Below are 21,079 nucleotides of genomic sequence, written 5' to 3'. Positions count from 1 at the left end.
ATGGCTAAAAAAATTTTTTCTTCTATCCTATAATTATGCTCTAGCTCCAGCCAAGGAAATGTAGACTATGAGACGCATTTCACTCATTTGGGACTGGTTCAAACCTCCTTTTACTCTTCCCAGAGAACACCTGAAAAGCATAAAATAACATGGCTTCGCAGCACACCTTTCTGTTGTATAAATATTAGGTTATCCTAAAGATGCACCAGAAAACCACCACAGGGGGTGCTGTTGGGTCCTGCCCACAGCTCCTTTCCTGCATTACCGCACTCATCCGCAAGCGGCTGGCGGTGCTGGTTGCTAACAGCGAGTGAGAGAATTGCCTTCGCCATTGGAGTCCCTGCAACTAGGAGGCTACTCAACCCTGGCTGGAGGTGACCTGAAGCTAGTGAATAGTATGGCGAGGGGCGGTGGTCCAAAGAGTCGGCCCCCTTGCCTCCAGGCAGGCTTTACCCTGTGGTGCAATTCATGCTCCAGAATTCTCTGTGGGATCGAGCTGAAGCTGGAATCCGGTGAAAACCGCGTCCTTGCTCCACAACCTCCCCTTCCCTCTCCTGCCCCTTCACGGCCCAGCATGGTCCTCTGAGCGCACTCCCTCAATAAAACCCGTTCCCAGATCCCTATCTCAGGCTCTGCTTCTAGGAAACCTAGATTCATGACACTTCAAGACACCTAGGACTGCAAATTAAAATTAACATTTATTATTTTTCGTCTGCTGTCTTTCAGTATCTCCCAAGCAGGACAATTTCACGTGTTTACACCCATGGACACAAGACTTATTAAATGGTCTTCAGAATACATGCAGAAGGTCCACTGGAATCTGCAGCGGCTTACATTTCCTGTTTGAGCAACTAACTTAATAGACAAATAGCCCTCCCAGCCCCCAGACCCATTTCCCAAAACAATGCGCAGACAAAATCGCGAGCCCCGTTTTCCACCCGCGTACTTATACAGAGAGACAAGGCCAGCACCACTGTTCTGGTCTGTTACGGCAGGTTTCCCTTCCCTAATGCGCCGTGAACTTTGTGCGAGGCCAGCTTGCTCTGTTTTAATTACTGTTTGATATTTGATATTTCTAAATTCCAATTCATAGAATTAAAAAGAAAAAAAAACAACAACTCGGGTTAAGGTTCAAATGAGCACCGTCCATGTGCCTGATGAGACTCCACGGTCAGTTCATACCGCCTCAAAAAGAAAAGCATATTTATCTTTCATTGCAAGAATTAAAAAGACAAAACCGGTCAACTGTTCCCATTAGGAAGAATTTGCTAAGTTTGCTCAGGAAAGCAAAGTTCCTTCATTTAAAGCCTTCTTGGTAGCTGACACGTCGTAGTCTCTGTTCCTATTTCATTCGGTAAAGCCTGCATGTTGGGCTAACTCAGAAGCTGGGGGGTGGCCTGGGGTGGGGGTGGGGAATGGTCCTGCAAAGCTAGAGGTCGCATTCCACCCCCCCCCCCACCAAGGTTTCCTTTTTCCGCAGGGGTGGGGTGTGCACTTGTTGGAGCTTGCGCAGAACCGTTCAGGTCTGGACGGCCTTCCAGGCCAGGGAGGAGCAGCGCCACTGGCTGGACCCCTACCTTTCCTATGGCAAATGGATGGGGAGGAGCAGCGCCACTGGCTGACCTCCTCAAACTGCCTTTGGCAAATGGAAAGCTTCCTTATGTTCAGCTGTTAGCAATAATGGCTTTCCTGTGGCCTTTTCAAGCATTTTCTTCTGCTTTAAATTTTTTTGCCCTCCTCACAATGCTGTGATATCCTTGGTGACAAATTATCAGTCCCCAGCTGCCGAGCTACTCAGGAGCACAGCTGCAGTAAAACCTTGGTCTACCGACTGAGCGGGGGAGGCCTTCCTGAGATACAGACCTGGCTCCCAATTACAGCTGCACAGCCCGTTTAAACTCCCAAGTCAAGAAACTTCTGCAAAGAGGAGAATATTATCTACTTCACAAAACTACTGTGAGGAATAACAAAGGAGAACATATGAAAAATTCTCCAGCCAAGCACCAGCTCTTAGATGTTTGATAAATATTAGTGGTCCTCCCCCTTGGTGTCCTTCCTTTCTGTGTTGTTTCTGTCAAATTTTTAACACAAACTGGTGGCAAAGGGCATGACTCCTTTGAACCCCGTGGGAGAAAACAGCTTGGGGACCAATGTGCAACACGTGATTGGAGCCTGATGGCCCCACACAGAGGGCGCTCTGAGGGGACCCCCGCATAAAATGACCTACCTGGTGGTCGTCCGAATGGTGTTTTCTTTTGTGTGATTGTTCTCTTTGCTCACTTTTTCTGTAAGGAGAAAGAATGAAACATATATACCTTTCAGGTCGTTCTTACTCAATTTGTATCTTCTAAGGCTTAAGCAGAAACTTCCTTAGCATTTCTTTTTCCCTCCTGCGGTTTTCTTTTGTAAGTATGCAAACCCTCCCTGTCTTACAAAGACAATCATGAAAAGCATATAGAGAGCCTCCGCAAAAATATTTTAGTAAAAACCAATCAAAGGGAAACTGTTACTAACAAATTTTAAGTGTGTTGTCAGATTTTAATGAGGCCTTAATAAGTACATATACACAGACAGAGATGTGCACAAAAACAGCTATTTCCACTGTATCTTTCCCCAGCTGAAAATTTCTGCTTTCCTCTGATTCAGCACGAAAACTGCAGTGGTTGCAAGTGTTCCGCTTCTGACTTTGATGACAACCTTTAAGCATTCCGTATTGTCAGGCCCCTTTGTGAGAGGGGATATAAAAACAGCCACAAGACCTCTGGGCTCTGCAGTCATCAAGCGCTTATTCTGATAAATGTCACGAGGGACAAAAAATATCATTAGCCAAGCAGAGGTACACCCTCCCTTACTCTGTCTTGAGGTCTGTATCTACCAGCTGTCAGAAATTATTTAATTAGCTTTCAAGAACACAAAAGTTGAACTCCGGCCTTCCCGATCCAGTTCAAATGTGAGGATTCTGCCCTGTCACAGCTCTCAATGGCTCAAGTATGCGGAGAAAACCTGGCCAACTCTGCAAGGGTTTCAGATTTCCATGGCAGGGCAAGCAAAAAACTCCAGATCGTAGGGAGTTCCCAGATATTTGGGAAAACGAAAGGTTTACAACATCTGTCCAATACTTTGTAACACTGGTCTGAAGCTACGGCATGCACACCTGGGTGTGGACAGTTGCTTTCTGTCCGCTGAACAACGACGGGGGGGGGGGGGGGGGGGGCGGTGAATTTGGATTCAGAGGCAGTATGCTTTCAGAGAGCAGGAAATCGAGGCTCCGAGATTTGCCTGAAGTCACCCAGGCAGTTAAGTGACAGTGCTAGGATGAGAACTCTTCCACAGAAAGTTTTTCGCTGATAGTAGACAGTGATAATGTACTGTTAGAGACAGAGACTTTCTGAAAAGAACCACACTGGCCTCACTTGTGCAAATTTTAACTGCTAAGTAATTTTCAAAACTAAATAAGTAAATAAACTAAACGTTTATTTAGTTTTGAGAGACAGAGCACGAGCACAGGAGGGGCACAGAGAGGGGGAGACACAGAATCCGAAGCAGGCTCCAGGCCCTGAGCTGTCAGCACAGAGCCCGATGTGGGGCTCGCACTCATGAACTGTGAGATCATGACCTGAGCCCAAAGTCGGATGCTTAATGGACTGAGCCACCCATGCGCCCCCAAAGTTACATTGTTTTTAGATACACTTTCAGCCTGCTTTTAAAAAAAAATGCATCTGGTATGATTTGGAGCTTTTGGGAGCTTGCAGAGATCTGTGTGTCCCGTTAAGTTTACAGAATTAACTATTTCTATTACTGCAGAACTTTGCACAGATACAATCCTTGTTCGAGAACTGGGAGGTCACCATTTTCAGGACCAACTGATAGTTTCAAGCACTGGGGTGTGTTACCAGGCTCACAAGAAGGTGAACTATCGTGATGGCATGCAGATTCTAGCAGCTTCTTTTCTCTTCCCCGATACTTTTCTTAGCGGGGAAAACAAGTGAATGCTTAAATAATGAGGCATCTCATGGTGTTTTGAATATGTTATCCATAACAAACAGAGTTTATCAAACATTAGTAACAAACTTTACTGATGCATGAACTTCCATATGTAAGCCAATGCTTGACTACCGACAAGGTATGTGTATTTCTTACAAATCTGAATCCTGTATGTGTAGGTATCTCCAATCTCAGTCATGTCCAAATAATAACAGCATATTAAATTTGTTAAGGACAAACAGTATGCAGCCTGAAAGAGTTAACAAAGGAAACAAACAGGACCCTTGTCTGTTCTATCAGAGCTGGTAATTCCTACACCTGTAAACTCCAAGTATTCAAAGTAGAAACATTGGTTTACAGAAAATGCTCTATAAGGCTATAGCTGGAAAGAGTCCTCATATTTTCATCTTTTCCTTTTCCTTGATTTTTTTTTCTTTTGGCTAGAAACAGTACAATCTCCTTAATTCAAACCACACTAATTTGGAATTCATGGTAATTCAGTCACTGTTGGAGTAAATCGAAGTTTATCTTTTGAACGTTAGGGGAGAAAAAAAAGGCTGCTAATCAGATCAACTGCCTAAGCAAAATTAGAGGTGAGATGTTTCGCCTAGACAACAGGGATCATTTGCACAGAATTGAATAGAGTTCTAATTTCAAATGATTCTTAACTATTTATTAACGAAAGTTTGGCAGGAGTTCTACTTGGCAACATTTTATTAACCGTTAGTTTGAGTGGCAGCATGGGTGTTAAACTAACAAAATTGATTTTTGTCTGACAAATCTATAATGCAGGTGTTTTTTGCTTTGTTAGAGTGGCTTTCCTTCCAATTATTCCCAATTATTGACATTTTTCTGCACAGAAACATACCTGACAGTTGAAAGAGAAGCTCGGAAGCCATCTTCACAGAGATATCCTGACTGAAGAGGTTTCTCTCTGGGGGCACTCTGCCCTCTGGCATCTTCTGTAAGGGTTCGGTTTTCTCTCGCCCGATTAAAGTGCTATAGCCAACATTCCGGCTGGGTGATACCGAGACATGCGAGTCCTGGATGTCAACCTCCATGGGCTCCTCTTTAATCTTCACCATCTGAGTTTCCTTGTAGCTTTCCGCTGCAAGCAGGTGGACGAGGAGAAACAAGAACACCACGGTTTTAAAATTCTGAACCAAATCCAGTTTCTCATCACAGAGAGGACCATGAGGATTGCGTCTGGGAGCAGGTTAGAAGAGCACCACAGCTCAGAAGAAACACAGTTTCAGAAACTACTTCGTCCAGCCCACCTGATTTCCTGAAACGGTTTTCTGAGCGGAAACCCAGAGAAATGAAGTGACTTGCCCAAGGCCACAGCAGCGGCAGCAGAACCAGGCCTGGGTCTCCAGATCCAGCACTCGGGTTCCGTGCCCAGGGTCTCCTGACCACTCCCCCCATGCACTCCATCCTCTCTGCCACGCCGCTTGCAGAACTAAGGAGAACATGGTGAATGCCTGTCCTTGTTTTAGAACTTACGCAATTTCAGCAAATCAAATAAAAGCAAGCATATTAATACTACGATTGTCTCCCTCTATCTTTAAAGCTCTGCCCAATTTTTCTTCTCTCTCTTCTAGGGCATCTAAATTAATAAAGGGTAAATAGGGTCGATTTCAACTGAGACATTTATACCTTGCTGGGAGCTAGTAATCCTCAAGACCACCTAGGAAGTTAATTGTAGCCCAAGGATCGACGCTGAGAAAAATAGCAATCTTACAGGTTATAATAATGGTTCAATTTACTGACTGTTGTTGCTTTAGGTGTGACTATTAGATGTTTGATCTTTAGTCCGAAACATATATTCGCCTTGTGAAGTCAGAGTGTCTTTATGTCCGTGCGGTCCTTAGAGCTAATGACAGCATCTTTGAAACAAAGTGTGCAGGCAATCAGACCATTAATTTGGGTCACTTTAAAATGAGCACACTTTCAAATCAATAAGCATTTACTAGTAACTACAGCGTACTCAGCATTCTGGGAGAAAAAAAAAGAGGAGACAGATAGATAGCAAATAGTGGCCCCTCAAAATATGTCTACATCCTAATCTCGGGAAGTTGTGAATGCCACCTAATTTGGAAAAAATGTATTTGCAGATATGATTAAGTTAAAGATCTCAGGATGAGATTGTTCTAGATCATCCAGGGAGGCCCTAAATCCAGTGATAAGTGTCCTTATAGATGAGGACAAGACACAGTGGAAAAGGGCATGTGAAAACAGAGACAGTGCTTTGGACTGAAAATGTGCCCCACTCCACCCCCGAATTAATATATTGAAACCTCATCCCCAATATGAATCTGGAAGCGGGGCCTTTGCGAGGTGATTAGTCATGAGAGTGGAGCCCTCACGAATGGATAAGTGCTCTTATAAAAAAGACCCCAGAGAGCTCCCAGACAGCAAATACTTCAACTCCTTGATTTTGGACTTCCCAGCCTCCAGATCTGTGAGAAAGAAATTTTTGTCATTTATAAGCCACCCAGTCTATGGAATTCTGCTGTGGCGCCCTGACCTTAGCAAGACGAGAAAGTGGAGTCATGTAGACACAAGCCAAGGTCATTGCTGTGAGCTGGGGTGGTTAGAGAAAACTATGCTTTCCTCACAAAGCAGGAGAAAAGTGAGAGCCAAGTACATGCACAGTTTATTGAGTTGTAGGAAAGAAGACAGAAGAGCATTTCTAATTAAATGATTACAGTTAATGTAGTGTTGTCAATAAAAGCTTACATAAGAAGTGTGCTAATTGTTCTTTTTTCCTCTTGACATACTACACATGCTTTTCAGGGAAAATGACTTGTGTTTTTGTCAGCAACTAAATTGCGAGCAACTGTTATATTTAATTTAGATCCCTCCCCCCTTTCCCTATTCTTGCCAAGCTGCTGTTTCTCGGTACATCTGTGAAACTCATAAAAACCAAGTTCATCGATTCAGTCATGGCAAGGAAAAGAAAAGAAAAGATTAAGCTTTCAAAGTTACACACCTAGCTTCTCTGCCTTGACTTGTGGTCCATCTGCCTCTTTCTGGAGTGCTGACTCTACCCCCTGGCCACCCCTTAGGGATTTGGTGACCTGACGGCCACCGTGACCTCTAGCTACCTAGCTACCTCACTCATAGGTGCCGTCACAACACACGTTTCCCTCTTTGTGTTCCCTCAGAGTACTAAATATTTGGGAAACAAACAGTGGGGTCAGTGTCACAGGTAGGTAGTGATGTCTCCGAACCCTGCAAGTCATTCCAAGGCTTGAGGACAAACACAAAAACATGGCAGCAAAGGATTCACTTAATTTTTAAAAGGAACCTCAATGATATAAAGAGCCAAGCTAGAAAGTAGCTCTTTATCTTTTCCCATCCCCTTTCCCCAGCGTTGTCCCTGGGTTAAAAATCCCATGGCTAGGTGAACCACGGACTTGAATGGTATCGGGTTTTGAAAGCTACTTGGGATAATTTCAAGTATGATTTACGTGAAGTGTTGTCTGCCCTTTCTTATGATAACTCTTGACCTTTCAAAACTGCACAAAATGCTGATTACTGATAAAAAAAAAAAGCCTTTACATTTTTAATCTACCTGATAGACTCAAGACTCACAGAGAAGGGTTTTCAAACTGACATCTCAGTGGGCAAGTGAGGCATAATATAAGAAATATCTTGGTGATTCTCGCTCTTCCATGAAATAGCATTATTGCCAAATGGTTTTGTTGTTGTTGTTGTTGTTAAAGCAGGGTTTCTCAACCTCAGCACTGATGACATTTGGGGCCAGATACTTCTTATTTTGGGAGGCTGTGCTGTGCATTCTAAGACGATTAGCAACATCCCTGGTTTCTACCCACTGGATACCAGTACCACCCATCCTCCAGGTGTGAGAACCACGAATAACTCCAGACGTTGCCAATATCCTCTGCGGGGAGGGGGCAAAATCACCCGAACCGAAAACCGCTGCTGTAAAGTTTTTGCGACACTTTGACATTTAGCCCCTTCCCCCAAATTTAATCTGCACCCGAGGCAAGTAAGAAAGAAAAGCTGCTCTTAAGTTATAGCTTAGGCTCCCCCACATACTAATCCCATCTCAAGCTGGTGCCTGGACAGGCTAGCGTAGGAGGCAGAAGGCAGGCTGACTTGGGGACAGATCCCAAGTCGGCTAGAGATCCCCACCGGTCCTCTCTCTCCCCTTTGCCTAGGGCATCCTGACAAAACAATTGTTGAATTAATCATTTCACTCTTTGCTTGGACTCCCTCACCCAGAAACATGTCTACCCATCCAGGGTTTACTCATTCCCATCATCTTCCTTCTCCACGTGCATTGTAAATCCTTCTAGAATGTCTTCCTAAAATAATAGGGCAAATACTAATTTTACCCCAAGTGACTTATTCTGCTATTCCAAGAGAGAAATTGGCACATGGAAAAAGAGGAAAGACAAGAGTGTTAACAGTAGGTTATATATGGGACGTGGGTTGAAGGTGACTGTTTATTGCAATGCTCATTTGTATCTTGTAATTTTTCTATGATAAATATAGATATTTTGTCATTTACTTAAAATTTTAAAAACAAAAAAATGACAACATATGCCCATAAAAAGATGATTATTTCCTCTTCAAGAGTATTTAGAGAGGCGCCTGGGTAAGAGTATTTAGAAAGGCGCCTGGGTGGCTCAGTTGGTTAAGCACCCGACTTGGGCTCAGGTCCCCATGTCACAGTTTGTGAGTTCGAGCCCCATGCGGGGCTCTGTGCTGACAGCTCAGAGCCTGGAGCCTGCTCGGATTCTGTGTCTCCCTCTCTCTCTCTGACCCTCCCCCCCTTGTGCTCTGTCTCTTTCTCTCTCAAAAATAAATAAACATTAAAAAAAAAAAGAGTATTTAGAACACTGTGTATGCCTGGTAGCATAGGAGAAGTAGGTTTCAAATTAGGTAAGTCCTATTTAAACTCTGCTTGGCAGAGGGGAAAAAGCAATGACAACGCAATAATATTGTCTTTTCTGCCTTCACAAACAGTACATGTTAGTAATTACCGAACGGGATTATGTCATTCATCCATCGTGTGGCTGTTTCCGCCATTTTTTAAATGTCCACTGCATACTGAGTACTATGATAGAGGCTATGTGGGATACAGAGGCAAAGAAGCCACAGTTCTGGCCCTCAAGCACTTTTAGTCTAAATGAATGATCAGACAAGTATAAACAGCCCTCTAATAAAAGAGGTAAAAATAAAATACAGTGTGGGAAGAGGAGTTAAGGACCACGGGGAACCACAGCACAAAGGCAGAATTGTACTCTACCTGGAGTGTTCAAGGAATGTCATGTTTTCTGGTTTGGCTGGGGGGCCAGCATGGAGAGGTGGAACTGGCACCTTGAAGAAGCCAGACTCATAGCATAGAATATAAACATAAAAGCAACTCTGTTCCTGTCTTCCATTGTCTCTTTAAAACTGCCCTGTAGAAAGAGCTCCTCTCCTGTCCCTGGGTGAGAAAACTCAGGCCGGCCCATAACCTGGTAATTCCTAGACAATTCAAAGCCTTATGGTCCTTTGAGCAGCAAAATGGTCCTGATTCAGAATCCAGAAGGCCCAATCCCACATGTTAGTCCACAGTTCCACCTTCTGGGAAGGTGAGTCCCTGCCCTTCCCTGGAAGGATCGACAGGTAGCCTTTTGGGAGGAAAGGATCTGCTTCTTCTCCCTTTCTTGTTGCCTTCTCCCCAGCACACTAGTGGCCCTTTCAGACCCTAGAAAAGAGCTGGAGAAGGCGGGGGAAGAAGCGGGGGACAGAGGAGGGAAAGGTCTTTGCTAGCCTGTTCTAGAATGGTTTCACCCTGTTAAGGCCAGCAGGCATTTCTCTCATGGGATTCAAGCATGGGATCTTCAGAGATCTTTTTTTTTTAATGTTTATTTATTTATTTTGAGAGAGAGAGAGAAAGTGGGGGAGAGGGAGAGACAGAATCCAACCCAAGCTGTCAGCACAGAGCCCCACTTGGGGTTTTATCTCACAACGGAGAGATCATGACCTGAGCCAAAATCAAGAGTCAGACACTTAACCGACCGAGCCACCCAGGTGCCCCTCTTCAGAGACCTTTAACTTCGAGGTGATCTTTCCCCTGTAGTTCCCTTTACCTGGCTGAACTCCCTCTTGTCTGGGGTCCCTTATTCCCTCCACCGACCCAGGAATCTGCCAACCACCAATCATCTAGGCAGCCCCACTGGAAACCATATAAGACAACACCCATACCATCCGTCCCGCAGGAAAATGGTCTACCCTGGAGCCACATTTAACACCTCCCTCTTTACTTGATCCTACAAACTGAACAAGCTCAGACCCCACACAGTACTGCAGTGGCTCTCGGCGCTCATGCACGCAGCCCCCAAGGCAGCTCTCCATTTCCCACCTTCTAGATTTCCCAGGCAGACGTCAGACCCCAGTGTGCTAGGCTCCCCTCCTGAGGAAAACAGGACAAATGCCCCAGTGGGCGCCCCTTAAGCTGTGCTCTCTAGAGTTGGGGTGAGGCCAGTACCTCTTCCCTCATCCCCACCACCCTGCAGTGAGGGGATCATGGCACAGTTGTCTCCAAGATTCCTCACCCCCGTCTTCAATTGCCTCTCACTTTTACACCTTCAGTTTGGCCAAGAGGTCCAAGAGGCGTGTGTGTGTGTGTGTGTGTGTGTGTGTGTGTTAAAATACACATAACATAAAATTTACCATTTTAGTCATTTTTAAGTGTACAGTTTAAGTACATTCACACTGTTGTGCAGCCATCACCAACCACCCATCTCTAGAATTTTTCACCTTCCATAACGAAGTTCTACCCACTAAACACTAACTCCCCATCCCTTCTTCCCCCCAACCTCTTGTAACCACTGTTCTATTGTCTGGCTCCAGGGTAAGAGTTTCCTTCCTTCCTCCCTTCTCTCCCTCCCCTCTCTTTCCTCCCTCCCTTCCTCTCTCTCTCTCTCCCCCTGCCTACCCCTCCCTCCTTCCTTCTCCCCTCCCTTTCCCCCTTCTTTCCTCCCTCCCTCCCCCTCCCTCCCTCTCTCTCTTCCCTTCCCCCTCTTTCCCTCCCTTCCTTTAAAATTCTTCCTGCTGAAACCTTGGTGCTGAAGCCAAATCCTCCCCTGAACAACCGTTTGACAAAAAGGGTCACATTATATTCCAGAGAAATAAAACCGGAGAGGTAGGTAGGGACAGCATGCAGAATCTTCGGTGGGGGCCCGGAACCCTTAGGGAGAGGGGGCAGGGAGGAGCCAGCCTTTGGGAGGTTTGCACAGAGGAGGAGCACGATCGGATTGCACTGCAGAAGGCCAACCTGGCAGTGGCACTTGGAAGGCCTGGGAGGAAGTGGCAATGAGGGCAGTTGTTAGGAGCTTATGGTGGTAATCCAAGCAAGGAGAGGATGAGGGCCTCAACTAAAGGTCACAGGGACAGAAGAGATTCACAGGATACTCTAGAGGTTGAATGGGGAGGAGCTGGAGGCGACTGGCTAGGAGTCTGAATAAAGAATGAAGAGACCAATGTGAGAGAAATTATAAGGAAAGTTTGTACGTGGCCTGGATGAGGGGGAGCGTGATTAAAAAAATAATTCTATGATTTCTAAGCCTTGAGATTTGGAAGATGCTACCAACAGGAGTAGGAAAATAGAAAAGTTGAGTTGGGGAGAAATACAGAGGGAAACTTTCAGTTCTGTTTTGCCTAAGTACTTAACCAGGAAGTGGAGGTCGGGATGGCTGTGGGCAGAAAAGTGACAAGTGACACACAGACCAGCAGTCATCTGACTCCAGAGGACTTGGGGAGATCCAAAGGAATGTGAGTAGAGAGAAGCGGATGGGGAAGAACTGTTACCTCTACTTTTAGGAAGAGGAAGAAAGAATGAGGAAAAGAGGAGGAGAGGGGCACCTGGGTGGCTCAGTTGGTTAAGCATCTGACTTCAGGTCAGGTCATGATCTCATGGTTTGTGAGTTCAAGCCCCACAACAGGCACTGACAGGGCAGAGCCTGCTTGGGATTCTCTCTCTCTGGCCCTCCCCTTCTCCTGCATGTTCATGCGCATACAATCTCTCTCTCTCTCTCAAAAATAAATAAACATTAAAAAAAAAAAAAAAAAAAAGAGGAGGGGGAAAGGGAGTGGCCCGGCATGGTGTGTTCATGGAAACCCAGAGAGAAGGAGCGAGGCACCCGGGCACCTTCACGAGAGCCTAGAGCTTCCGGCCAGCCGCCGCATTTTTGCCCTGGGGTTCTTGCACCCTTAGATGATTCCTCCCCTTAGTTCCATCCCCTCTAAAGCCCCAGCCCCACACTCCCTGCAGCATCCCACAGCACACCTCCACGTGCCTTCGTGCTCCTGTGATGCTGAAATATTCCAGTTGCCTGAACATGCCATGGTGTTCCTCACCCTATTCCCTTCTAAAATGCCCCAATCACATCCTATTCAGATTTCAAAAGTACACTTGGCCTCTGAACAACTCCTCCTCCTGCAGTTGTAAGTTCACATGTAGGGGCGCCCGGGTGGCTCAGGCGGTTAAAGGTCCGACTTTGGCTCAGGTCACGATCTCGTGGTTTGTGAGTTCGAGCCCTGCGTCCAGCTCTGTGCTGACAGCTCAGAGCCTGGAGCCTGCCTCGGATTCTGTGTCTCCTTCTCTGCCTTTCCCCTGCTCATACTCTCTCTCTCTCTCTCAAAAATAAACATTTAAAAAAAAGAAAAAAAGAAAAAAAAAGAAAATTCACATGTAACTTTTTTTTTCTTTTTCTTTCTTTTTAAGAGAGAGACAGAGTACAAGTAGGGAAGGGGCAGAGAGAGAGAGAGGGAGATACAGAATCCGAAGCAGGCTCCAGGATCTGAGCTGTCAGCACAGAGCTGGACGCAGGGCTTGAACCCACCAGTCGTGAGATCATGACCTGAGCCAAAGTCGGACGCTTAACCGACTGAGCCACCCAGGCGCCCTCCCCCACGTGAAACTTTTGACTCCCCCAAAACTTAACTACTAGCAGCCTGCTGTTAACCGGAAGCCTTAATGATAACATAAATAGTTGATTAACACAGTTTTGTATGCCATATCCATCTTAAACAGTATTCTTGCAATAAAGTAACTTACAGAAAAGAAAATGTTAGAAAATCATAAGGAAAAGACATTTGCAGCATTGTACTGTATTTATCGCAAAAATCCCTGTAGATGTGGACCCACGTGGAAGTGAGCCTGCACAATCGAGCCTGTGTAGTTCAAGGGTGACCTGTATTCAGGTGTCCCCTCTGTGAGCAGCATTCCTTTATCTTGGTTGAGCGACGCTCTCTCTCCGCTCTATCCTATCTCTAGATTGTACGGCCCCTGCAAATCCTGTAGTGCGCTGCAATGATTACTCACACACGCGTGTCCCCTCTGGGCCAACCTGGCAGGGGAGAGCTAGATTCCCACTTGTCTTCCATCCCCAAGACATTGCCCCGGCCCTGGCACATTCGATGTGCTTCATGTATTATCCGTCACACGTGTCACCTGAAGCACAGCACACAGGAGGCATGCGATGCTATCCTCTGTCTCTTGACTCCTTAGTCTGCCACAGACACTCACACATGCAATGACCTCAAAAAAGTAGGAAAGGATGGAACACTGGCCATGGCGCTGAAACAGACAACAAAAATGGACACAGGCGTTTCACTCTCCAGGCGGTTCACCATCACGATCCCCAGCTAGCATTTTAGAATAACAAGAAGCTTAAGGAGCAATGCCAACCATGTATGCCATGCGGAAACAGTACACTTTTGAGAGGGCACCCCTGTCAATTAGATAAGTTAAAAATCTTTCATCTCCAACTTGCCATCCGCAAAGATACGGGGTTCTTGTTGGTCATAAACACACCGTCCGGGTATGAAACCTGATCCCCATAGACGGTGGTTTTATTATTAACACCCTGTGAACAACAGTGCAGGTCAAAAGGACCAGGTGAAGTGACATGAACAACTGGGAACAAGAAGTGAGATCACATGGTAACGTCCCGTCGCGGGGCCTGGCACCACCGGCAACTGATAAAGGCGGCCGCTTTCTGCCTTTGCTTTCTCTTGCTTCACTTTGCCCTTGCCAAAATCAAAATGGGATGGAGAGCTGGGCTGGGTTTCCTGGGTTGCTTGAGGAAGGACCGAGCCCCAGGCCTGCTCGAGCAGCGGTGAGGGTGGAGGCAGAAATGGAAATGCTATTCCACAGAAGTCTGACACTATCTGTCGGACTCTTTCTCCTCGGAGAGAAGCAATGTGGGAGTGAGGCCAGCCTCAGCCCGGCGGCCATTCCCTCACCCTAAGACTGGGGCTGGGTCTCCAGCAAAATGGAGATAAACTTAGCTCCATTCTCCGTATGGATATTAAGAACCCGAGTCTTAGATGCTGAATGCTATTCTTCCTTTCCTCTTTCTTAGCCCACCCTGTCCTTCTGAAGTAGCCATCACTCAGAACACAAGCACACGCATCCTGACACAATTTGCTGCTCTTTAGGGGACTGGATTGGTATACGCTTCTCCCTGGGAAGTTTTATATTAAGTTTCGTTTTTCTCTACGGTGTGGCCCTTGGCTCATTTCCACCACTCGTAGAGTACGGTGGGCCTCAGCAGAAAAGCTCCCCATTCCTGCTCTGAGTAACGAAATCCAAGGCTGAGGATTTTCCATGGATGCTGCCACACCCCAGAGAGAGGGAACACAGGCTCTCTCTCACATCAGCTTCCTACTCTCCCTGTGGGCACACTGCTCATCTGCTCCTGGGGAAAATGAGAGGAAATGCTCTCCATGAAAGAAGATTGTGATGCAGCAGATTTCTCTCTAGTTCTTCTAGTAATATACGAGGACCTTCAAAAACAATATTTCCCAACAGAGGAGCCCTACATGACTTCTAGTACACACACACACACACACACACACACACACACACACAGTTTTTGATTCCCAAAACAATTTCAAAGATATTTTATCAAACATATTTTATCAGAATTGGCCTTTGGAATTGGCTCACCAAAACTATAAATCACCTAGTGTTTCTCCTCTGTATCAGTGCTGTACATGGCCATCCAGGAAGGAGGGTACACAGACATCTGATGATTTGGCTATGCACACTAGAATTCACAGTTCACTAGACAGAGGTAAGCAGGGGGTCAACTTAGAACCAAGTTTTTAAAAACATAAAATGAGGGAGGCAACTGGATGGCTTAGTTGGTTAAGCGTCCGACTTCGGCTCAGGTCATGATCTCATGGTTTGTGAGTTCGAGCCCAGCATCGGGCTCTGTGCTGAGAGCTCAGAGCCTGAGCCTGCTCTGGATTCTGTGTTTCCCTCTCTCTGCCCCTCCACTGCTGACGCTCTGTCTCTCTCTCAAAAGTAAACAAACATTAGAAGAAATGAAAATTAAACAAAAATAAAAACATACAATGAGAACACCAGGTGTTCCATCTGAATCTGCAAGAACAAATATGTCCTAAAAAATGGAACTTGAACTTTAAAGGCTGAAGAGTTAGTGAGACCTGGAAGTTCTCTTTCAGGGGTCCAAGAAACCTTATTTTCTATTAAAGCAAAGTACTTGATGCTTTATCCTTCAGTCGACTTTTAAACTTGTCTTCACATCCTTTATACCAGCAAGCAATGCAACAGGTCCTTGCCTGGGATATCTCAGCTGGGCATTTACTGGTGTTTTCAGACTGCCCACAAAACTGGGACCACCATCGTAGCACAAATTTTAGACTATTCTGAGTATGATGTTACCTAGTGTTAGCTGACACAGGAGGCTCACGTGACAAAAAGGAGGTCCTTTGGACGTGCAGAAGACGATCACAAGTCAGAACACGTCCATCACGCTAAACAAATTCTGCATTCAATTTCACTTGTGTCCAATGACAATCAAGCATTAAAACGCTTTGGTCACCGGGGGCTCTTCTCCAACCAGCAGATGATGTAGGGCGGCTCAGTCATTATCTTTTGACCCCCGAGTGTCCTGGTGTTAATGTAAAACCTCTCCCAATCATCTTGTTTTCTTTTCATTTGATGATTTCACTAGAAATTAGCTAAAGAGGCGCATTTAAACTGTATGTCTGCCATTTGGTAACATTCCAAATGATCTCATTTTTTAAAAATTAACCTATTTTTCATCTAATGTCCAGCATATACTTCGCCTGTCTCCCATTAAAAAAGAAAGAAAGAAAGAAAAAAGAACGAAAGGAGAGAAAAAGGGTCAATTAAAGTATCTGATCTAACGTTAAGTCTATTTAACATTATTATCCTTTGCCATTTAATAAATCTAAGCCCTGTCCACCTCATCTGCTGTGATTAATTGGCCTTTATATATCCTCAATGAACATGAATGCTAGTTGGGGGTGGGAGGGGATGAATGCATAGGTTTTAAGCAGAATCCCTGAAAGATTCAGTTAAATTCTTGCTGACATAAAAATAACCAAAAACCAGGGCTCCTGGGTGGCCCAGTCGGTCAACGGCCTGACTCTTGATTCCAGCTCAGGTCATGATCTCAAGGTTTGTGAGTTGGAACCCCACATCAGGCTCTGTGCTGACAGTGGGAAGCCTGCTTGGGATTCTCTCTCTCCCTCCCTCTCTGCCCCTCCCCCGCCTGTCCATTCACTTTCTCTCTCTCTCAAAAAACAAATAAACTTAAAAAAAAAATAACCAAAAACCGAGGTCCATCTCTGTTAGGTGATCGGTTGACCACTGCTTTATGCACAAAGAGGAGGGAGAAGGACAGAGAGAGTCCCTAATACTCAGAGAGAGGAAGGAGCACATGAAGAGTTTTATTTCAGTAACTGAGTTTTACTAAACTTTAAGTATTTTCCATTAAAAGATGATAAGAGGGTATGAGTATATGCAGACAAGTTTAAAATGTTTTCCTTGGGTGGTGCTAAATATTACTGAATCACATCCCAAGTTATCTCTGTTGAGAAGTCCTGACTATTTCTCTTCCATTGGTTGATGCTTCCAGCAGCCAGGGAAGGGCTGGTAAACATGATGCAGAGCAGAACATCACATAACAACAGAGGTAGAACCCAGGCAATAACTAACTAGAGTGAGATATGGGCAGCTATAGACGGGGTGGAAAAAGAATGTAGGACCCATGCAGGAGAGGGCACTGTCTTATTTCCCTTTGTGTCCCTAGTACCTAAAGCAGGGCTTAGAAAATAATAGGAGCTCAATGTTGAATGAATAAGTGAAAGAAAACAAAATAATAAGAAAGAATAATACATAATACATATAATACAAAAACAAAAAAATAAGAAAGACAAAAGACCATAAAGAAAAAATGGAAAGACTAAGAACTCAAGAATAGAGTTCATTTAAACCCCTAAGACATCTTTACATACTTGTGCCAGGAACCAAATCCTTCATAGCCAATGATAAATGAGGCTTTGCTTTTGATAGGGCACCGTCCCTAGTACTATGCTTGTGGAGATCCTTGAGCCATGGGTGGGACCATGTGATGGTGGAAAATGGTGCCTCTGGGCTCTTAATTCCCCATAATTCTTGGAGACATGAGTGCCTGGGTATCCTCACAATGTATTCTGGCTGTGTTTCAACCTTCTTTTCCAAATGTTTTTTTAAATCAAAGTTACTTATAAGTAGCAATAAATGACTCATTTTAATTTCCCTTCCTCTCTCTGTTCCTGTGTCCTCTCCAGTGCAGGTGCTGAAGAGCACCAAAACAGCCAACTGGCGGCAGGAGGAGGAAGGGGAAGGAACCCCTAAACTGTGAATGAGGCCCCAGTACTTAACCATTCACTGTTTGTTTGTTTGCTTTTTTCTTGACCACTCACTGTTACACACAGGATGAACACTGTAGCTCTGGGTGTCTCCCAGAAAGCCGAAAAAGAGTCGGATAGGAAGAGCTTTCTAACATAAACAATGTGTTAGGAGAAAATATTTTCAACAGCATTAAAATGGGATAAACAGGGCACAAAGGCTTTAGCACAAGGAACCGAAGGAGACCACCATCTGTCTCCGTTAAATTATCCTCCCACTCCCCAGTTTTCTTCTTTATTTTTCCACAGCTCTTTCAAACGAAGTGAAGAGAAAAAGATATTTTCTACATATTATCCAGTATGTGAGCTAATACGTAAGCACTGATGAATTCTAAGTGACAACTACCACCAATATTCAACTGCACAGTGAGGCATGCTGATTCCACTCTCAAAATAAGTCCCACAAATCACTGCAACTTCACCTTTCATTCTCATTAATCCTTTGCCTCTGCTGAGAGCCTCTCTTCCTCTTGACCAGAGGGGCCATTAAGTGTACCTTTGGCTACATGTATGTGGACCACAGGACTCCTCCAGTATGGTATCTCCATGAATAATACCCCCACCCCCAAACACTAAGAAGAATTTTTACTAGCAACAATAGGGAGGTGTGTGTATATGTTCAGGTGGGTTTAAGGGGATAAGGATGATAGTAGTAGGAAGTAAGGAAGTGAGTTCATAAATCATTCTTTAAACAATGACCCTCACCGCCTGATTTTGGACCTAAGATGAAATGTGGTGGGTCACAAGTATATTCTATCACTTTTCCCCCATTTCTCCAGCTGTGGAGATAAGTGATCCAAGCATATGGCAAGTCACAGGAAACCAGGAAATGTGCTTGAATCCAGCTGCTATCCCATATTTAGAAAATAGGAAGTAAATCAACTCACAGCACCAACTCAGGATGGTTAAGATTTGGGGAAAATAGATACATGGGTTCAGTAAATATCCTCATATTTGGATAAAGCAAAAATGCCACTTTTTAATCCTTTGTCTTCACATAACAATAATAGAGGCCATTAGGGAGAAATAGAAACAAAGCAAGCCTAAAGTGAGTAGAAGGAAGGAAATAATAAAGATTAGAGGAGAAATAAATGAAATAGAAACTAAAAACAAAACAAAAGAATAGAATAGATTAATGAAACCAGGAGCTGGTTCTTTGAAAAGATAAACAAAATTGACAAACTTTTAGCCAGACTCACCAAGAAAGAAAGAAGACTCACATGAAATCAGAAATGAAGGAGAAATAGTAAATGACACCACAGAAATACAAAGGATATAAGAGAATATTAGGAAAAATCATATGTCAACAAATCAGATAACCTAGGAGAATGGATAAATTCCTAGAAACATACAACCTTCTAAAACGGGTTCAGGAAGAAATAGAAAATCTGAAAAGACCAATTACTACCAATGAAACTAAATCAGTAATCAAAAAACTTCCAACAAACAGAAGTCCAGGATAAGATGGCTTCACAGGTGAATTCTATCAAACATTTAAATAAGAGTTAATACCTACTGATCTCAAACTATTCCAAAATATAGAAGAGGAAGGAAAGTTACCAAATTCTTTCTACAAGACCATCATTTACCTAAGGACACTACAAAAATATAACTATAAGCTAATACCTTTGATGAACATAGATGCAAAAATCTTCAAAAAGCATTAGCAAACCAAATCCAACAATACATTCAAAAAACCCTTTACCATGATCAAGTGGAATTTATTTCAAGGATGCAAGCATGGTTCAATATTTGCAAAGTAATCAACACGATATATCACATTAACAAGAGAAAGGATAAACACCATATGATCATCTCAATAGATACAGAAAAAGCATTTGACAAAGTACAACACCTACTCGTGATAAAAGCTCTAAACAAAGCAGGTTTAGAGGGAGCATATCTCAACATAATAAAGGTCATATATAAAGAAAACACACAGCTAACATTATACTACTCAATGGTGAAAAACTGAGAACTTTTCCTCTAAGATCAGCAATAAGACTGAGATATCCACTCTCACCACTTTTATTCAACATAGTATTAGAAGTCCTAGTCACAGCAATCAGACAAGAAAAAGAAAAGAAGACATAGAAATCAGTAAGGAAGAGGTAGAACTTTCACTATTTGCAGATGACATGACACTATAAATAGCAAACTCTAAAGACTCCACCTAAAAACTACTAGAACTGATAAATGAATTCAGTAAGGTCACAAGATACAAAATTAACATACAGAAATCCATTGTATTTTTATACACTAATAATGAAGTAGCAGAAAGAGAAATTAAGAAAACAATCATATTTACAACTGCACTGAAAATAATAAAATACCTAGGAATAAACACAATCAAGAAGGTGAAAGACCTGTACTCCAAAAACTATAAAACATTCATGAAATTAAAGATGACAGAAACAAATGGAAACATGGTCCATGCTCATGGATTAGAAGAAGCAATATTGTTAAAATGCCCATACTACCCAAAGCAATCTACAGATTTAAGGCAATCCTTATCAAAATACCAACACTACTTTTCGCAGACTAGAACAAATAATACTAAGATTTGTATGGGACCATAAAAGACCCTGAATAGACCAAGCAATACTGAGACAGAGGAACAAAGCTGAAAGTATCACAATCCCAGATTTTAAGTTATACTACAAAGCTGTAGTAATCAAAACAGTATGATAGTGGCACAAAAAATACACACATAGATCAATAGAACAGAATAGAAAGCCCCCAAATCAACCCATGCTTGTATGGTCAATTACTCTACAACAAAGGAGGCAAGAATATGTAATGGGAAAAAGACAGTCTCTTCAATAAATGGTGTTGAGAAAACTGGACAGCTACACGCAAAAGAATGACACTGAATCACTTTCTTACAGCATACACAAAATTAAACTTGAAATGGATTAAAGACCTAAATATGAGATGTGAAACCATAAAACTCCTAGAAGAAGACATAGGAGTAATTTCTCTAACATTGGCCATAGAAACATTTTTCTAGATATGTCTGCTCAAGTAAGGGAAACAAAAGCAAAAGTAAACTATTTGGGCTATACCAAAATAAATGCTTTTGCACAAGCAAGGAAAACCTCAACAAAATGAAAAGGCAATCTACTGAGTGGGAGAAGATATTTGCAAATAATATACCCAATAAGGAGTTAATAACCGAAATATGTAAAGAACTTATATAACTCAACACCTTCAAAATTAATAATCCAGTTAAAACTGGGCAGAAGACATGAATATTTTTCCAAAGAAGACATACAGACAGCCAATAGACACATGAAAAGATGCTCAACATCACCCATCATCAGTGAAATTCAAGTCAAAACCA

The 21,079-nt window shown here is 43.6% G+C and overlaps 1 protein-coding gene across 4 annotated transcripts in view; it reads right to left on the bottom strand.

The window, feature by feature from the left end:
- ZNF827 (zinc finger protein 827) overlaps nucleotides 1-21,079 on the bottom strand; it is a 174,037-nt gene that overhangs the window by 77,023 nt on the left and 75,935 nt on the right. For all 4 annotated transcript variants that reach the window (XM_030312977.1, XM_030312982.2, XM_030312984.1 and 1 more), the window contains exons 6-7: nucleotides 4,853-5,092; nucleotides 2,228-2,285 (exon numbers count right to left, since the gene is read on the bottom strand). In XM_030312977.1, the coding sequence (XP_030168837.1) occupies nucleotides 2,228-2,285; nucleotides 4,853-5,092 (298 nt within the window). The remainder of the gene's footprint in view (nucleotides 1-2,227; nucleotides 2,286-4,852; nucleotides 5,093-21,079) is intronic.

The sequence above is a fragment of the Lynx canadensis genome, chromosome B1, assembly GCF_007474595.2.
Source record: "Lynx canadensis isolate LIC74 chromosome B1, mLynCan4.pri.v2, whole genome shotgun sequence".
NCBI classification, from domain to species: domain Eukaryota; kingdom Metazoa; phylum Chordata; class Mammalia; order Carnivora; family Felidae; genus Lynx; species Lynx canadensis.
This window is presented reverse-complemented; position numbering and strand designations above follow the sequence as displayed.